The sequence below is a fragment of the Eurytemora carolleeae genome, unplaced genomic scaffold, assembly GCF_000591075.1.
Source record: "Eurytemora carolleeae unplaced genomic scaffold, Eaff_2.0 scaffold1484, whole genome shotgun sequence".
In the NCBI taxonomy this organism is placed as follows: Eukaryota; Metazoa; Arthropoda; class Copepoda; order Calanoida; family Temoridae; genus Eurytemora; species Eurytemora carolleeae.
This window is the reverse complement of record NW_019397541.1, coordinates 22,348-36,895: the sequence shown is the minus strand read 5'-3', so window position 1 is coordinate 36,895 and position 14,548 is coordinate 22,348. Positions and strand designations below refer to the sequence as shown.

The 14,548-nt window shown below is 30.5% G+C and overlaps 1 protein-coding gene across 1 annotated transcript in view; it reads left to right on the top strand.

Moving 5' to 3' along the window:
* Window positions 1-420: 420 nt before the first annotated feature.
* The window catches only part of LOC111714810 (FMRFamide receptor), a 29,131-nt gene continuing 15,003 nt past the window's right edge, over window positions 421-14,548 (top strand). Inside the window, exons 1-7 of the mRNA XM_023490014.1 lie at window positions 421-468; window positions 1,593-1,662; window positions 3,503-3,523; window positions 5,526-5,586; window positions 5,944-6,009; window positions 6,706-6,752; window positions 7,433-7,473. Of these exons, the coding sequence (XP_023345782.1) occupies window positions 432-468; window positions 1,593-1,662; window positions 3,503-3,523; window positions 5,526-5,586; window positions 5,944-6,009; window positions 6,706-6,752; window positions 7,433-7,473 (343 nt within the window). The 5' untranslated portion in view covers window positions 421-431. The remainder of the gene's footprint in view (window positions 469-1,592; window positions 1,663-3,502; window positions 3,524-5,525; window positions 5,587-5,943; window positions 6,010-6,705; window positions 6,753-7,432; window positions 7,474-14,548) is intronic.

Below are 14,548 nucleotides of genomic sequence, written 5' to 3'. Positions count from 1 at the left end.
AAAAATATTTATTCTATTGTTTTCAACAAAATTCATCAAAAACTGTAAGCCAATTATTTGCATTTTTGAAGTCAAAACAATTCGAATACTGCCGATTTTTACTTAAAATTTTTTCGAATTTTTTATTATAGCTCATTAAATTTTTAAAGAATTTTTATAAAATTTTGGAAAGCAATGGAATAAACATTTTACCGACAATTTAAAAAAAAATTGGTTACGCGGTTTTATTTTTTCAATGATCTATTGTTTTTAATGCCTAAAATCTGATCAAACCAAAACTTTTGAAAGTTTTGTCCAGAACATCGATAATCCCTGTTTATCTAAATATATTTATCTATATATATTTTCGTGAAGAGAGGGTTGTGTGGGTTCATTTATTAAAGAGAATGTTCAACTAAACACTACAATATATATTTATATCTAGGGCCCAGATGAAGAACTCTATCAACTGTATTCTTCTAGGATTAGGTGCGAATATCAAACATCAGAATTATTAATATCTCCAAGGCGTTGCGACACAAAATATTGGACCCAGTCTTAAAGATTGCTGCAACTTTCCATAGCAGTCTGGATAGATACATATTTGGTATTTGACGTGAAACTACTCTTCAGAAAAATAATTCATATATCTTAAATCTATTTTTAAGCATTTACTTAAAAGAGTAAATTATTTTGTTTTAGAAGTTTTGTCTAAATCTAAAATACTGAAAATTAGAAAATTTGGAAATTTAATGCGTATTAGTTAAATATTAAGAGAAAAATTCCTTTTATTACGACGTGTTCAATAATTTGGAAGATGGTTTATTTCAAATAATAAAAAAAATTGTAAAACTAATGTATAAAAACAGACAGGAGGACTTAAAATTAAAACATATTTAAATCAACAATTGACTAAAGTTATGAGTATTTTGTGAGAATAAGAGAACTTTTTGTTATACATTTCTAACAAAATTCAGATAATCCTCTTCACAATTTTCTTGTGATAATCTTAGTTTTTTGCTGCTAATATACTGCAGGTTTTATTGTACTCGGTAAATAAATATTAATGAACATTTTGGCAGATTTTCCCATTTTAAGGTGGATTTCCAAAATTCAAACAATTCAATGTGAACAAAAAAAAATTATTTCTTTTTGACGCGTATTATATCAGAAAAAAAACGACAAAAAACATTGCGCATTGAGTACTGAAGAAAATCTGGATGCACTTCAAGTGTGTAAAGAATGATTTTGTTTAGAGGAAATAGAGGTTTTGTAAGAAGTAAACGAAAACAATTTGAGATTGTGGGCCAAACAATTAAATTTAACTGGACAAATCTTTAAAAAATAAATATCAACAAACGTAAAATATGAAAATATATATTAATTGTTTCTTTAAAGCACTTTATTTTTAATCAAAAAGCAATTTATTCCTTAGGGCCCTAATGTTTCATCAATCCAAGCCCAAACTTAGACATCTCTAGATTAGATTTTATGTCCAAAATATGAGAAAATTCAAAACGTTTTTGCTCTTTAAAAAGAAAAGGTATTGTCGAAAACATGTAAGATATTAATCTAATGTGAAGTTTCTATTTCGATATTCGACCTTTTAACAGCATCCTTTGATCTGATTCTGCTGTTCACTGCTATACTTATGTTTGGAATTCCAGGACTCTACGCTTACAGGTATCAATACCTACCTACCTACCTAAATGTCTACCTTTCCCCTACCTATACCTATATACATACCTACCAACCTATCTATATTTCCCCCCAACCTATGCCTATCTACCTACCTACCTACCTACCTACCTGCCTTTCCCCCTACCTATACCTACCTAACTGCCTTCATACCTACCTACCTTTCTAACTTTCTACCTTCCTACCTATTTCTGCAGAAAAAAAAACAATATTTACGAATTTAATTTTTAAAAATCACAATATGTAAAATACTATTTTCCGCAGCTACCAATGTCCAATACCTACCTATCTATCTTTACCTTCCGACCTCCCGATCTACCTACCTATCTATATATACCTTCCTACCTTCCTATCTACCTACACATACCTTTCTATCTATACCTCCTACCTATACCTACCTACCTATACCTACCTACCTATACCTACTTACCTATACCTACCTACCCATACCTACCTACCTAAACCTACCTACCTATACCTACCTACCTATACCTACCTACCTATACCTACCTACCTATACCTACCTACCTATACCTACCTACCTATACCTACCTAGATATACCTACCTACCTTTCTACCTGCCTTCCTCCAATCCTATCTACCTACCTAGATATCTACCTACATTCCTTCCTATACTTATCTAGCTACCTACTTACTAGTGTGACACACGAAGAAGTAAAAGTAAAAAAAATTAAAATGTGCACATATATATTCTCTGGGTGAAGACAATCCTTAGTATTGAACTGAACAACTCGGTCGGTGTAAGTGGTATTAGGAAAAAATCTCGATTTTGGTTTAGGATAGGGCCGGGGAAGTCGGCAAAAATTAGGTACAGTATGCATTGCTTTTAATATTGAGATAAAGGGCTAAATTATTTCATGCAGCTTCCCATTGTGGCCTTTACCTGGATCAAAAAATAAATTTGAGCTTATTGTCCTTCCCCAAAAGTCAAGATTTTGCCGAAAACCCGAAAACGACTTCCAACTGATATAATGCTCTGATAAACCGAAACTTTCACAAAATGCCCATATTGGGCCATATCTCCCATTAAGCCTAGGTACCCAACTTTTTAAAAAAAATCCCTTTCGTGCGTCACCACTCTACTTACCTACCTACCTATTAACTGCCTACCTACCAATCTACCTACCTATACACCTACCTACCTATCTATCTACTTTCCTCAAAATCACTTACCTACCTACCTACCTACCTGCCTACCTCTACTAAATTACTAACATTCCTACTTATACTATAACAATATCATTCTATCATATCTAACTAATCATTAAGCTACCTCCATAACTACCTACCAATTTACTTACCAAAAATGTAATGTCCTACTTACTCATTAACTAACCTGCATCTAAGAAAGGAATTGAATTTAGTCATTGTAACAATTTTGGAAAGGACACTTATTTGCATTTTTTACTTAAAAAATTTGACATCATACCTGAAATAATATTATAGTCCTGTTGACTAAGTTTCTCCCTCCCCCCCCCACAAAATAAAATATTTTCAATATGAGTTTAGGGCGGGATTTAGAAGAAGAAAAAAAAACTTTTATTAACCATTAAAGACAATTTATGATTTTCAGACATTGTTGATGGGTGTAGCCTGAGAAATTGAGGTTTCAAATTTAAATGAGGGATATTTTTGTTTAACTTTTCAAACCAATGTTAAGAGAAACAACCAATAATCAGGTTCATAATTCTAGGTTAGAATTTTGTCTGAATAAAGTTATCGGTCGAAATGTTACTAATACTCAATTCCTTTGTTTACATGTTTACATATACTTCATAACTTATCTACATTTATATTTCTGCAGCCTCCAGAGTTCAGAACAAAAGTAAGTTTGATAACAAAATATCTGAAAAATGATAAAATCTGTTTTAAAACGAAATTTTTTTTGGAAAAGAAATCAATAGTGTAATTGAATTTGGATATGTTAAATATTTTTTTCCCGATTTATGTTTTCTTAGTTTACTGGGCTGATTTAAAACATTTACGGTCTGGGGTAATGTTTTCATCGCCCCAAAAAATCTGGCCTAATCAGATCAGCTGCAGCGCTTTTGCGTATATCTAATAGGCTTTTAAAGAGACTGTAGGCAAAGCGTATTTTAAAGTGACACTTCATTTGTAAAGTGTCCGATTCAAAACAGTACCATTTGAATTAAAGTCGCAGAAAATGTATATTTATTTAAAAATTTTAAAAGTAAAGATTTATTGTAATTATAATATTTTCTCGGGGCACAGGACACGTCAGTTTAATTAAGTTCAATCCGGATTTAGGCAAATCGCAGAATATTTGAGAGGTACAAACAGTCAAAAGTTTCAAGGGTTACAATGTAAATCGGACATTGTCATCTTTGCATTTTGGGTCACATGAAATTACCAAATTAAACTCAAATGGATAAAATGATAAAAAGAAATTAACTTTTTTTGAATTATTTTAAACTCTTGATGTAATCTGATTTAAAAGTTAAATTGGTTAAGTGCAGATCTAAAATTCTGAGAAATGGAAAAGAAATTCTCAAATGGAAATTTCTTATCTAGCCATTATCAACCTCCATACATTTGAAATATTTCTAAAATTTTTCCACTTAAAGGGCGTGTGCGCACTTTTCTTAAAAGTGTTAAATTCCAAATATTTTCTCTAACATTTTTTATGAAGAAGGTTTGATAACTTCATCTTTTTTGGTTTAAAGGATAATGTTGTGAATCAGGAATACCCCTTTAAATAGAGGGGGACAAATGAAATTATGTATACAGGCCCTTTAAATAGAGGGACAAATGAAATTATGTATACAGGCCCTTTAAGAGACAATCTACTGCAATATTTAAAGGCGGGTTAAAGTTTAACTAAACTTTAAAATTGAAAGCTTTAAACTTTTGAAATGTTTATCTAAACATGGTTAAACCGTTGAAAAATTGCAAAAATTCGTTTATCTAATTTTTTTCTTCGATAATTTGGGCCAGGAAACACCTTTTCTAATATTTTATCCGAAAATGCTCATAAAATAATTTTCAGTAAATTTTACATTTTTGTTTATTTATAGAGAAGGGTTGACAGAACTCTGAACATAAATCCTCAAATCTAACTTTAAAAGACATTTTCTCGGCCTCTGGGTCCCGGAGTAGGATTATTTTTTGATGAATCATATTATTAAAAACTTTTTTAGAAAAAGTAATTAAACTTTTTTCAAGTTTTAAGAATCATCTTTAGGATTAATTAGGATTACTCAGCTTCAGAATTATTTTCCACAAAAAAATATGAAAATATACAGGAATTGAATTTAGCTGGGAACAAAGCGTGTGTAGCACAACAGAGTTTTGACTATAATAGTCGTCCTTGAAAAAAAGCCTTAAAGTAAACATGCATCTTAACGGATTCATGTAGTTACAACTGTTAAGCAGTAATCTCTGTTTTGGTGTTTGATTGTATTTCCGATCATAGGGAAGTGACTGTGAGATGATATTTAAAGAGAAATTTTAGTCTCAAAGCTTATAATAATGCATATTAATTCATATTATGATAAAAAGATAGAGTAACAGTTCGATATTAGAAGTTTTATAAAGAAAATGTTAATTATATTTACACTGAAAATATAAAGGAAATGAGTCTTTGGAACAAAATCAAATATTTAAACCTCAATATCTTTAGATATCAATGTTGTAAACCTTTGATATTTCAAACTCAGATTATTTGATCTAACAGAATTCATAGTTTGAAATATCTAAGGTCTGCAACATTTGGTTCCAAAGATGTAGGGATTAGAAAATCAGAGTTTGTGGTAAAGACTCAATTCCTTTCCAAATAAAAAAAAATGTATTAATAATTTCTATTTTAGCATATTTCTGCACTACTTCATGCTCCGTGTATTCCCATTGATTACCCCATATATATATCCGGTAAGTATAATTAACTACATATATATCCGGTAAGTACTAAATCAAGTAAGTAAAAAATAAAAATTAAGAGTTAGAGAAACGCAGCTTTAAGTCATGTTACAAAATATTCAACATAGAATATTATTTTCAACATGGATTTTCTAAATTTCTGGATATGACATCGTCCCAATAGTTAAAGGGAGTGTTTGCGAAAATATCTATATATATCTGATTCATCAGACCTCTTTCAGTGCATGACCTTTACCCCTTTTCCTCTTTCGCAAACAGTCCCCTAAAATATACAGTCTGATTTTTTTAGACTGAATAAAAAACTTTGATGGAAAAAGCATCAAACGAAGACTTTTACTTTTTTTATAGATTGGTATCGTGGCTCAGACCGGGAGTGTGTACCTGACTGTGTGTGTGTCTGTTGAGCGATATGTGGTGAGTATTTTGTAATTTGTTCTTTGTACTTTGTACTTTGTACTTTTTTACTTTGTGCTTTGTACTTTGTACTTAGTCATTTGTACTTTAATAATCAAAGTTATTGATACTTTAATAGCTGTTTCAGGCTGTGTGCCGACCTTGAACTTTGAATTTTGTTCTTTATATTTTGTAATTTGTATTTCGAACTTTGTACTTTGAACTTTTTACTTTGAACTTTGTACTTTGAACTTTGAACTTTGTACTTTGAACTTTGTACTTTGAACTTTGTACTTTGAACTTTGTACTTTGAACTTTGTACTTTGAACTTTGTACTTTGTATTTTAATAATCTATTAAGGTTAGAAATACTTTTCACTCTGTAATTTGTACTTTGATAATCTATTGAAGATAGAAATACTTTAATTACTGTTTAAGGCTGTGTGCAGACCTTATACTTTGTACTTTGTAATTTGTACCTTGCGCTTTGTACTTGTGCTTTATACTTTGAACATTGTACTGTGTACTTTGAACATTGTACTTTGTACTTTAAACATTGTACTTTGTACTTTAAACATTGTACTTTGTACTTTGTACTATACACTTTGAACTTTGTACCTTGAACTTTGTGCTTTGTACTTTTATACTTTGCACTATGTACTTTGTACACTGTACTTCAATAATTAATAAATCATAATTACTTTAATATTTGTTTCAGGCTGTGTGCAGACCCTTAAAAGCCAAATCTGTTTGTACTTACGGAAGGTAAGAAATTAAATTTTTGCAAAATTTAAAAGTTCTTTAAGTTAATTGAGTTTTCTATAATACATCAATTCAAATAATGTATTATTTATGTAATTTTAATATACAGGGTTACCCACAAAAAAGGAGACTTCAGAAACGACTGTACAGAATTTATTCTGTCTGTTTCTTTATATCTATGATTCCATGCATCTGCAAAGGAATTGAGTTTTTGCCACAAACTCTAATCTTCTAATCCCAATATCTTTGCAACCTGATGGCGCAAACCTTTGATTTTTCAAACTTAGATTATTTTATCTATAAGTATTAATAGTTTGAAATATCTAAGGTCTACGACATTGGGTTACAAAGATATAGAGATTAGAAAATCAGAGTTTGTGGCAAAAACTCAAGTCCTTTGTTTTAATCTTCGAATTCAATCTTGGAATTACTATTTTGTATGAGTTTCAGGTCGTCTTTACTGTCTTATCTTTTGTGGGTAATCTTGTTTATTGTTTGTACTTTTGTAAAAATTTATAAAAACAATAAGAAAATGTTCTGGAAACTTGAGATTAAAAACTTTTAAATCCTTTAAGAGAAACTTTTTAAAATTAGGAACATCTAAAATTTTAATTATTATCTTGTTATCAAAACAAGGTTTTTTTATTATTTTTTTTTGTTAAGTATAATTTTTACTATTTCAGAGCGAAAACAGCCGTTTTGTCCATCACGTTCTTCTCTATAGGTAAATAATTTTAATTATTAAACGTCTTTGACCTTTTAAACGGTTTGGGACATTCAGTTGGCACCCTAGTTTTAGAAAAATCTTTTATGAAATAAAAAAATCCGTTATTCTGCCATTTTCAAAATATAATCTATCATTTTTTCTTTGAAAATTACCAGAGCTATTAAGAGTGTCGTTTGAAAATTTAGAAAACTGACAATTCAAAGCTGACAGGTAACAAAGGCAAACAGACTTTTATTTTGGAAGAATATTTTTCTGAGCATTTTAAATCATACAATGACAACCGCAAATATAACCTAAAATCAAAATATGAGGCGAACGGAATGTTAAATTTAGCCTGAAAATGATTTACTTAACGATTTGGCATAGTTTACAGCTGCAGGAATACAGGGATACAGGGATAAAGGATTACAGGAATACTAGGATACAGGATTACAGGAATACAGGGATACAGGATTTCAGGAATACAGGGATACAGGATTAAAGGAATACATGGATACAGGATTACAGGAATACAGGGATACAGGATTACTGGAATACAGGGATACAGGAGTACAGGAATACAGGGATACAGGATTACAGGAATACAGGGATACAGGATTACAGGAATACAGGGATACAGGATTAAAGGAATAAAGTTTGCAGCTGCAGGAATACAAGGATACAGGGATAAAGGATTACAGGAACACTAGGATACAGGATTACAGGAATACAGGGATACAGGATTACTGGAATACAGGGATACAGGATTACATGAATACAGGGATACAGGATTACATGAATACAGGGATACAGGATTAAAGGAATACAGGGATACAGGATTACAGGAATACAGGGATACAGGATTACAGGAATACAGGGATACAGGATTACAGGAATACAGGGATACAGGATTACAGGAATAAAGAGATACAGGATTACAAGGATATAGGGATACAGGATTACAAGAATGCAGGGATATAGGATTACAGGGATACAGGGATACAGGATTACGATACATATGTTGTCTCTGAAGTCGCATTCTTTCTGGGTAACCCTGGAGGTATCTTTAACTAAAGCGGCTTCATATGCTCGTTTTTGAAAATTTTCATGTTTATTTGAACACACTGTATCTAAATATAAGATATTAAAGAATTAAATAATTAAATTTATTTCTAAAACCAAAATTTTGCAAATTGAATTTTTGGTAAAGCTAAATTTTCTAAAAATGAATTTAAAATGTAATTTTAATCTGGAAATGCAAAATGCTTTGACATCCGATCCTATGTCTGGCGTTTTTTGTAATTTCAGAACTTGTTCAATTTTTTATATTCAATTCTAAAGAATAAATTTTGAGTATGTGGATATTGAGATCAATGCTTGATTTGTATCTTTTGTTAATCTGCAGATAAATTTAATCCTTATTCAATGGCTCACAGTTAAATTGTACCCTGAAGGAATAACTGAAACGAAGAGATTAAGCATTAATCCTCAAATTTAATTTGAAAACTATTAGCTTCAATATCCCACTGTAGATATAAATATCAAGCGATCGGCATTATGAGAATCTATCACCAAAGTTCTCAGCTTAAGCTCACAAAAAAATCTTGCGTAGATCAAAGACAGTTTTCATTCCCATGTTTTTTTATGTGACACCCTGTGAATAAAAGTTTAATGTTTTATATGACACCCTGCCAATAAAAGTCCATGATTAGCAAAAATGATTTATCATTATATCGTCAACATTAACAATGAAAGTTTTCTAAACAAAACGTTATTAGACTCAAGAAATATAAAACATTTTATTTTCTGTAAAAGATAGTTTTCTTGTAACAAGAAAGAACTTGTTTGATCATTCTTAAAATAATCTAACAAGGGTCAGGTTTTCAGCACTTGTTACATTTTATCTTTTCTATAATATAAGCTATAGCTAATAATATGTATAACAAAAATACATACACGTATATATATGAGCGTAGAACTTTATTATATATATTTAGTCTTATTTTTTAACATAACTTCAATCTATATAATAAAACAAATCATTTTGTCTATAACCGTCAAACGGCTGAACCGAATGGGCTGACATTTTTTGTGGACACTCATGGGTGGCCGGGGGGTGTTATAGGCTAAAAAATATTCGAAATTTTTTTTCTTCAATTTTTTTTTCACGGGCAAAATATATATATACATATATATATAGTGTGTATTAAAACATTATATATTATACCTGCGTAGTTTGAAGCTATTTAACGTCAAAACGACTGAATTGATCGGGCCCAATTTTTCGTGGGACCTCATTTGACATCAATGACAGCAATAAAAATTAAATTGTTAGAACCTTAAAATTCAAATCTAAGGATTATGGCGATTTTCATTGAGCTTAGAGGTAATTTCTGATTGAAAAAATCAATTAATCAGTTTTAGACAGACATCCTCGAATTCTTTAAAGAAAATAAAGATGTCGGCGAAATGAATGAGAATCACTAGAATTATTTACATAAAAGCAATTTAGACATTGATTTACGTTTAGAAATTTTTAATGGTTATTAACTTTTAAAATAAAAAAGTTATAAGTTTTTATGTCCCAGAAAATAAACGTTTGCCGTAAAAAAGAAAATTTTAATATAGTTCTACAATATCATGTGCCTCAACCTTTCAGGGGGACTGTAGGCGTAATATCAAGTAACCCTTCATGTCCGATTTACAACGGTAACCTTTAAACTTTTATCTTATCATTAATGACATATCCAATTTTGATTGATTTTTTTCAATAACGATTTCTTTGATAAAGTTCCTAAGGACTAATTCAACAGAGACACAGAACGAAATTATTAGAATTTAACGCTTTTCCAGAAACACGACATTATCTATCTGAATCTGGTTCAGCTGAAGGTTAAAAGGGTATCGTTGTGAATCGGAATACCACTTTTAAGATATAGGAATACTTTAAATTATGTATACAGTCCCTTTATAATCTTGTATAAGCAATCAATCCCTTTAATGATGAAAGTATTTGCAAGAAAGTAGTTTTCTAAGATGTTTCTTCAAGAGTTCTGTTTTTATTAAAAAAGTTTCAGTAGAACCAGAGGTTGAAACTTTTGTATTGTGAATCAAGTATTGCAGACTGATTGATTTGATTCTTCTTCGATATCCGGTTGTGATCATACCCTGCTGGGATAACTTGAATTGAGGGATTAAGCATTGATCATCAACTTTAAGAGTTTTGTTGGGACAATTTATGGAATGACATGGACATTCATAGATAGGACATTTCATAGATAGGACATTTCATAGATAGGACATTTCATAGATAGGACATTTCATAGATAGGATATTTTTTAGATACAACTTTTTATCAAGACATCTCACAGATAGGACATTTCATAGATAGGACTTTTTATAGACAGGACATTTCATAGATTGGATATTTCATCGATAGGACATTTTATAGATAGGACATTTCATAGACAGGACATTTCATAGATAGGACATTTCATATGCAGGACATTTAATAGATAGGACATTACATAGATAGGAAGTTTCATAGATAGGACATTTCATAGATAGGACATTTCATAGAAAAAGAAATTCATAGATGGGACATTTCATAGATTGAACATTTTATAGATGGAGCACATTTTTCATGGTCAGCTAATTTCATAGACACATATGTGATCAGTTTGAGATACATATATTTTTGATACCAATGTATTTCAACTAACAATAATACAATATGTTTTAAATATATATGTATACAATATATTCAATATGCTGCTGAAGAATGTCAAACATGAAACTCAATATCCAGAAATAACAAATCTTAATAAACATTAGAAAATGTTCTAGGCTTATTTCTAGAAGATATATAAATATATATATAAATATATATTTATATATATATATATATATTTTAATTTTTAAACTTCATATTTTATGAAAAAAGAATTATACTAAATATACTAATATAAAATGTGATATATCAGTTTAAAGCAAACTAGCATGCGAAGTGTCGCAGAAAGAACAGGAAATGATTTATTAACTTAATGTACTTAGATGAAAAAAAATTAATGTATTTCTGAAAAATATTCTCTGTCTATGAAATATCATTTTATGAATTGTCCCAACACCCTTAAATGTGTCCTCATTGGATATCGATATCAAGCGTATAAGATTAAAGTTGCTTAACACAAAAGTTCCAACCACAGCCAAACCTTTTGAACACAAAAGTTCCAACCACAGTTTTTAAATCTAAAGTGGTCTTTATTGTATTAGTATGATCGCCTACCATAGTATAATATTTATAATTTGGTATATGAGGAAGAGGTTTATTAAACAGAGACTGCTATGAAGAATTGCAGCAATATGTTTAGTAAAGAGTCGACTTTGATGTGTCGGAATTCGCCAAGGCTTATTTTACATCACTAACTTATTCTTAGCTTCAGTCTGAAAAATTCTTACAGATTTTTACGTAGAGGTTTGTAACCTTTGCATTACTATGCAGTTTTTATTCTTTTAGAATAGAAAATAACCAATAGCATCTTGACATCTTGTGATAAGAAAAAAGGATTCTATTTGTAACACTCTATATCTCACTATGTTACTTGGAAAAAAGTTTGTAAACTTTTTAAATTAAAAGATTTAAGTTTAATAGCGTAGGGTTTATGGGAAATCCCTCAGAGATAATTGGGAAACGATTCATAGAAAAGAGTGGCTTACAGTATTTTCCAGGAGAGGGTGGGGCGGGATAGTTGAAATTTTGCACGCGAAGCAATTCCCCCCGCCCCCTTGGCAAAAATCGGAAATAAATGTACAGTGCATCTTTCCGATTTTTCCCTGAAAGAAAATTAAATTAACTAATTAAACTCCTTAAATGTTGAGTCTCTTAAAGGGAGTGTCTGATTAGACATGGCAGTTGAGCTGAGAATGCAATATTGTAGAAAAATATTTCAGAAAACATTTGAGACCACATGCCACAACATGCCGGGCCCGGCACGCCTACCTGTCAGGTTGTGGCCCTGATCACCAACCTGGCGGGTTGGACAATTCAGAAGGATTTTAATGATTGAATTTTCACTCTTTCTAAATAATTATATACACCTTACAAACGTCTGATAGGTCTCAAATGAGTACTAAAAAATGTCTCTACAATGCTGCTGCATTCTCAGCTCAACTACCGTGTTAAGTCAGACACTCCCTTTAATAAAAAATTGGCAAACCCTAGTTTTAAGGTGTAGATAGAATATACTCTTGATTTATTTTAGGACAATAAAATAGTATTACTTGTTTTATTTTCCATTTTATAGATTTATTATCTCTCTTTTCTTGCATAGCTCAGGTTTCATATATTCACAAATTCCTTCGGGCCTCGGGACATTTTTAAATGAACAAAATATGAACCCCAGAAATTCTAAAAACCTAAATATTTGTCAAAAATGTACTGTGCACTGTGTACTGCATTTCATGGAGGGATTATTAGTTTATCTACAATCTACTTTTTAGCGCTCATGTCCAAAATAAGATTGAATTTCCTCGTCCTATTATCAAGATTCTTTCACGAAACCAAATTTTAAAAAAAATTACTTTAATGCATACTTTGCTTCATAGGTCGTTTCTTCCCTTCTCAAATGGACTGTAATTAAGCGTAATTATGCAACGATGGCAAAGCCCAATTCACAATGGTACCCTTAACAGTTTTAAATGATCAAGTATATACATTAGATATGAATGTTTATGATTTTAAAAACTAATTATTTTTAACTGTGGTTTCTCTTTACAAATGTGACTTGCGTATTTTTTTGCATGAAAACATATAAGAATTATCAGAATTGAATACTTTTAAACCTAGAAATTCGACAATATCTTCCACATTATTGATCAGATGAAGGTTTCTAAGGTTACGTGTAGATGGTGAATTGAGCATTGCTTTCTTAACCCAAAATGGTCGCTAAGTGAATTAAGCTTCTTCTATTTGTTTTCCTTATTCCAATTTAAAGTTTAAGCTTGATTGAATAAAGTTTGTGCTAATTTTCACTAAAAATGCTCAACTCTATAAAACCGCGTTTGGTCATCGATCATATCCGAGTTAGTTCGTTACAAAGTTTCAAAATTGAATACATTCTTTTTCTACTCAAAAGTTGTTTTCTTTAAAACTGGAGTTTCGTCTCCGAAGCCGAGTTTGTTTCTTTCATTAATACTTAAAAGTTTCTACTCAAAAGTTGTTGGCTTCAAAACTGGAGTTTCGTCTCCGAAGCCGAGTTTGTTTCTTTCATTAATACTTAAAAGTTTCTACTCAAAAATTTTTTGCTTTAAAACTTAAGTTTAGTCTACGAAGCCGAGTTTGTTTCTTTCATCAATACTTAAAAGTTTCTACTCAAAAGTTGTTTGCTTTAAAACTGGATTTTCGTCTCCGAAGCCGAGTTAGTTTCTTTCATTAATACTTAAAAGTTTCTACTTCAGGAATAAAGAGAAAACATCTATTCTTTCTTCTTGTAATTAATTATAGTACAGGAAGAATAATTAATTTCCGACAAATATTTTATTACCAATATATTTTGTTTATATCAATAATATATTTTTCTTCGATATGTATAATTATCATTTATGTATTGTACTATAAGCTTTTAGGACGCTTCACTTTCCTAATATTAATTTTAGATTTGAACTTTTGCACTACAGTTCGCCGTTTTTCATCGTTTTTAAATTGTAAATTGGCGACTTTTTTTCGTGCAAAATTTTTTTCTTTGAAATCTTTCCTGGGTCATAATGGGGGCCTAATCGGTTCAGTTTTTAGCAATATTCAGATATTAGTATCTTAGGGGCATGATTGAACTGACTGGCCTGAGCTGAAAACTTTTGAATGGTGGACATTGGAATTAATGCTTGATTCACACTTTTTCTTGATCTCAAGATTAAATAATGCATGCTCTCCTCTTTTAATTAATCTCCAGATTAATTAACCGATCAGGATTAAGGATATTCTATTCTAAAGTTTTCCGCTCTGCATCATGATTATTTTCTTACAGTAAGGGTAAATTCAATATACATGGTTAAATAATAAAAATCCTAACTTATATCAAATACAAATATTATTAAA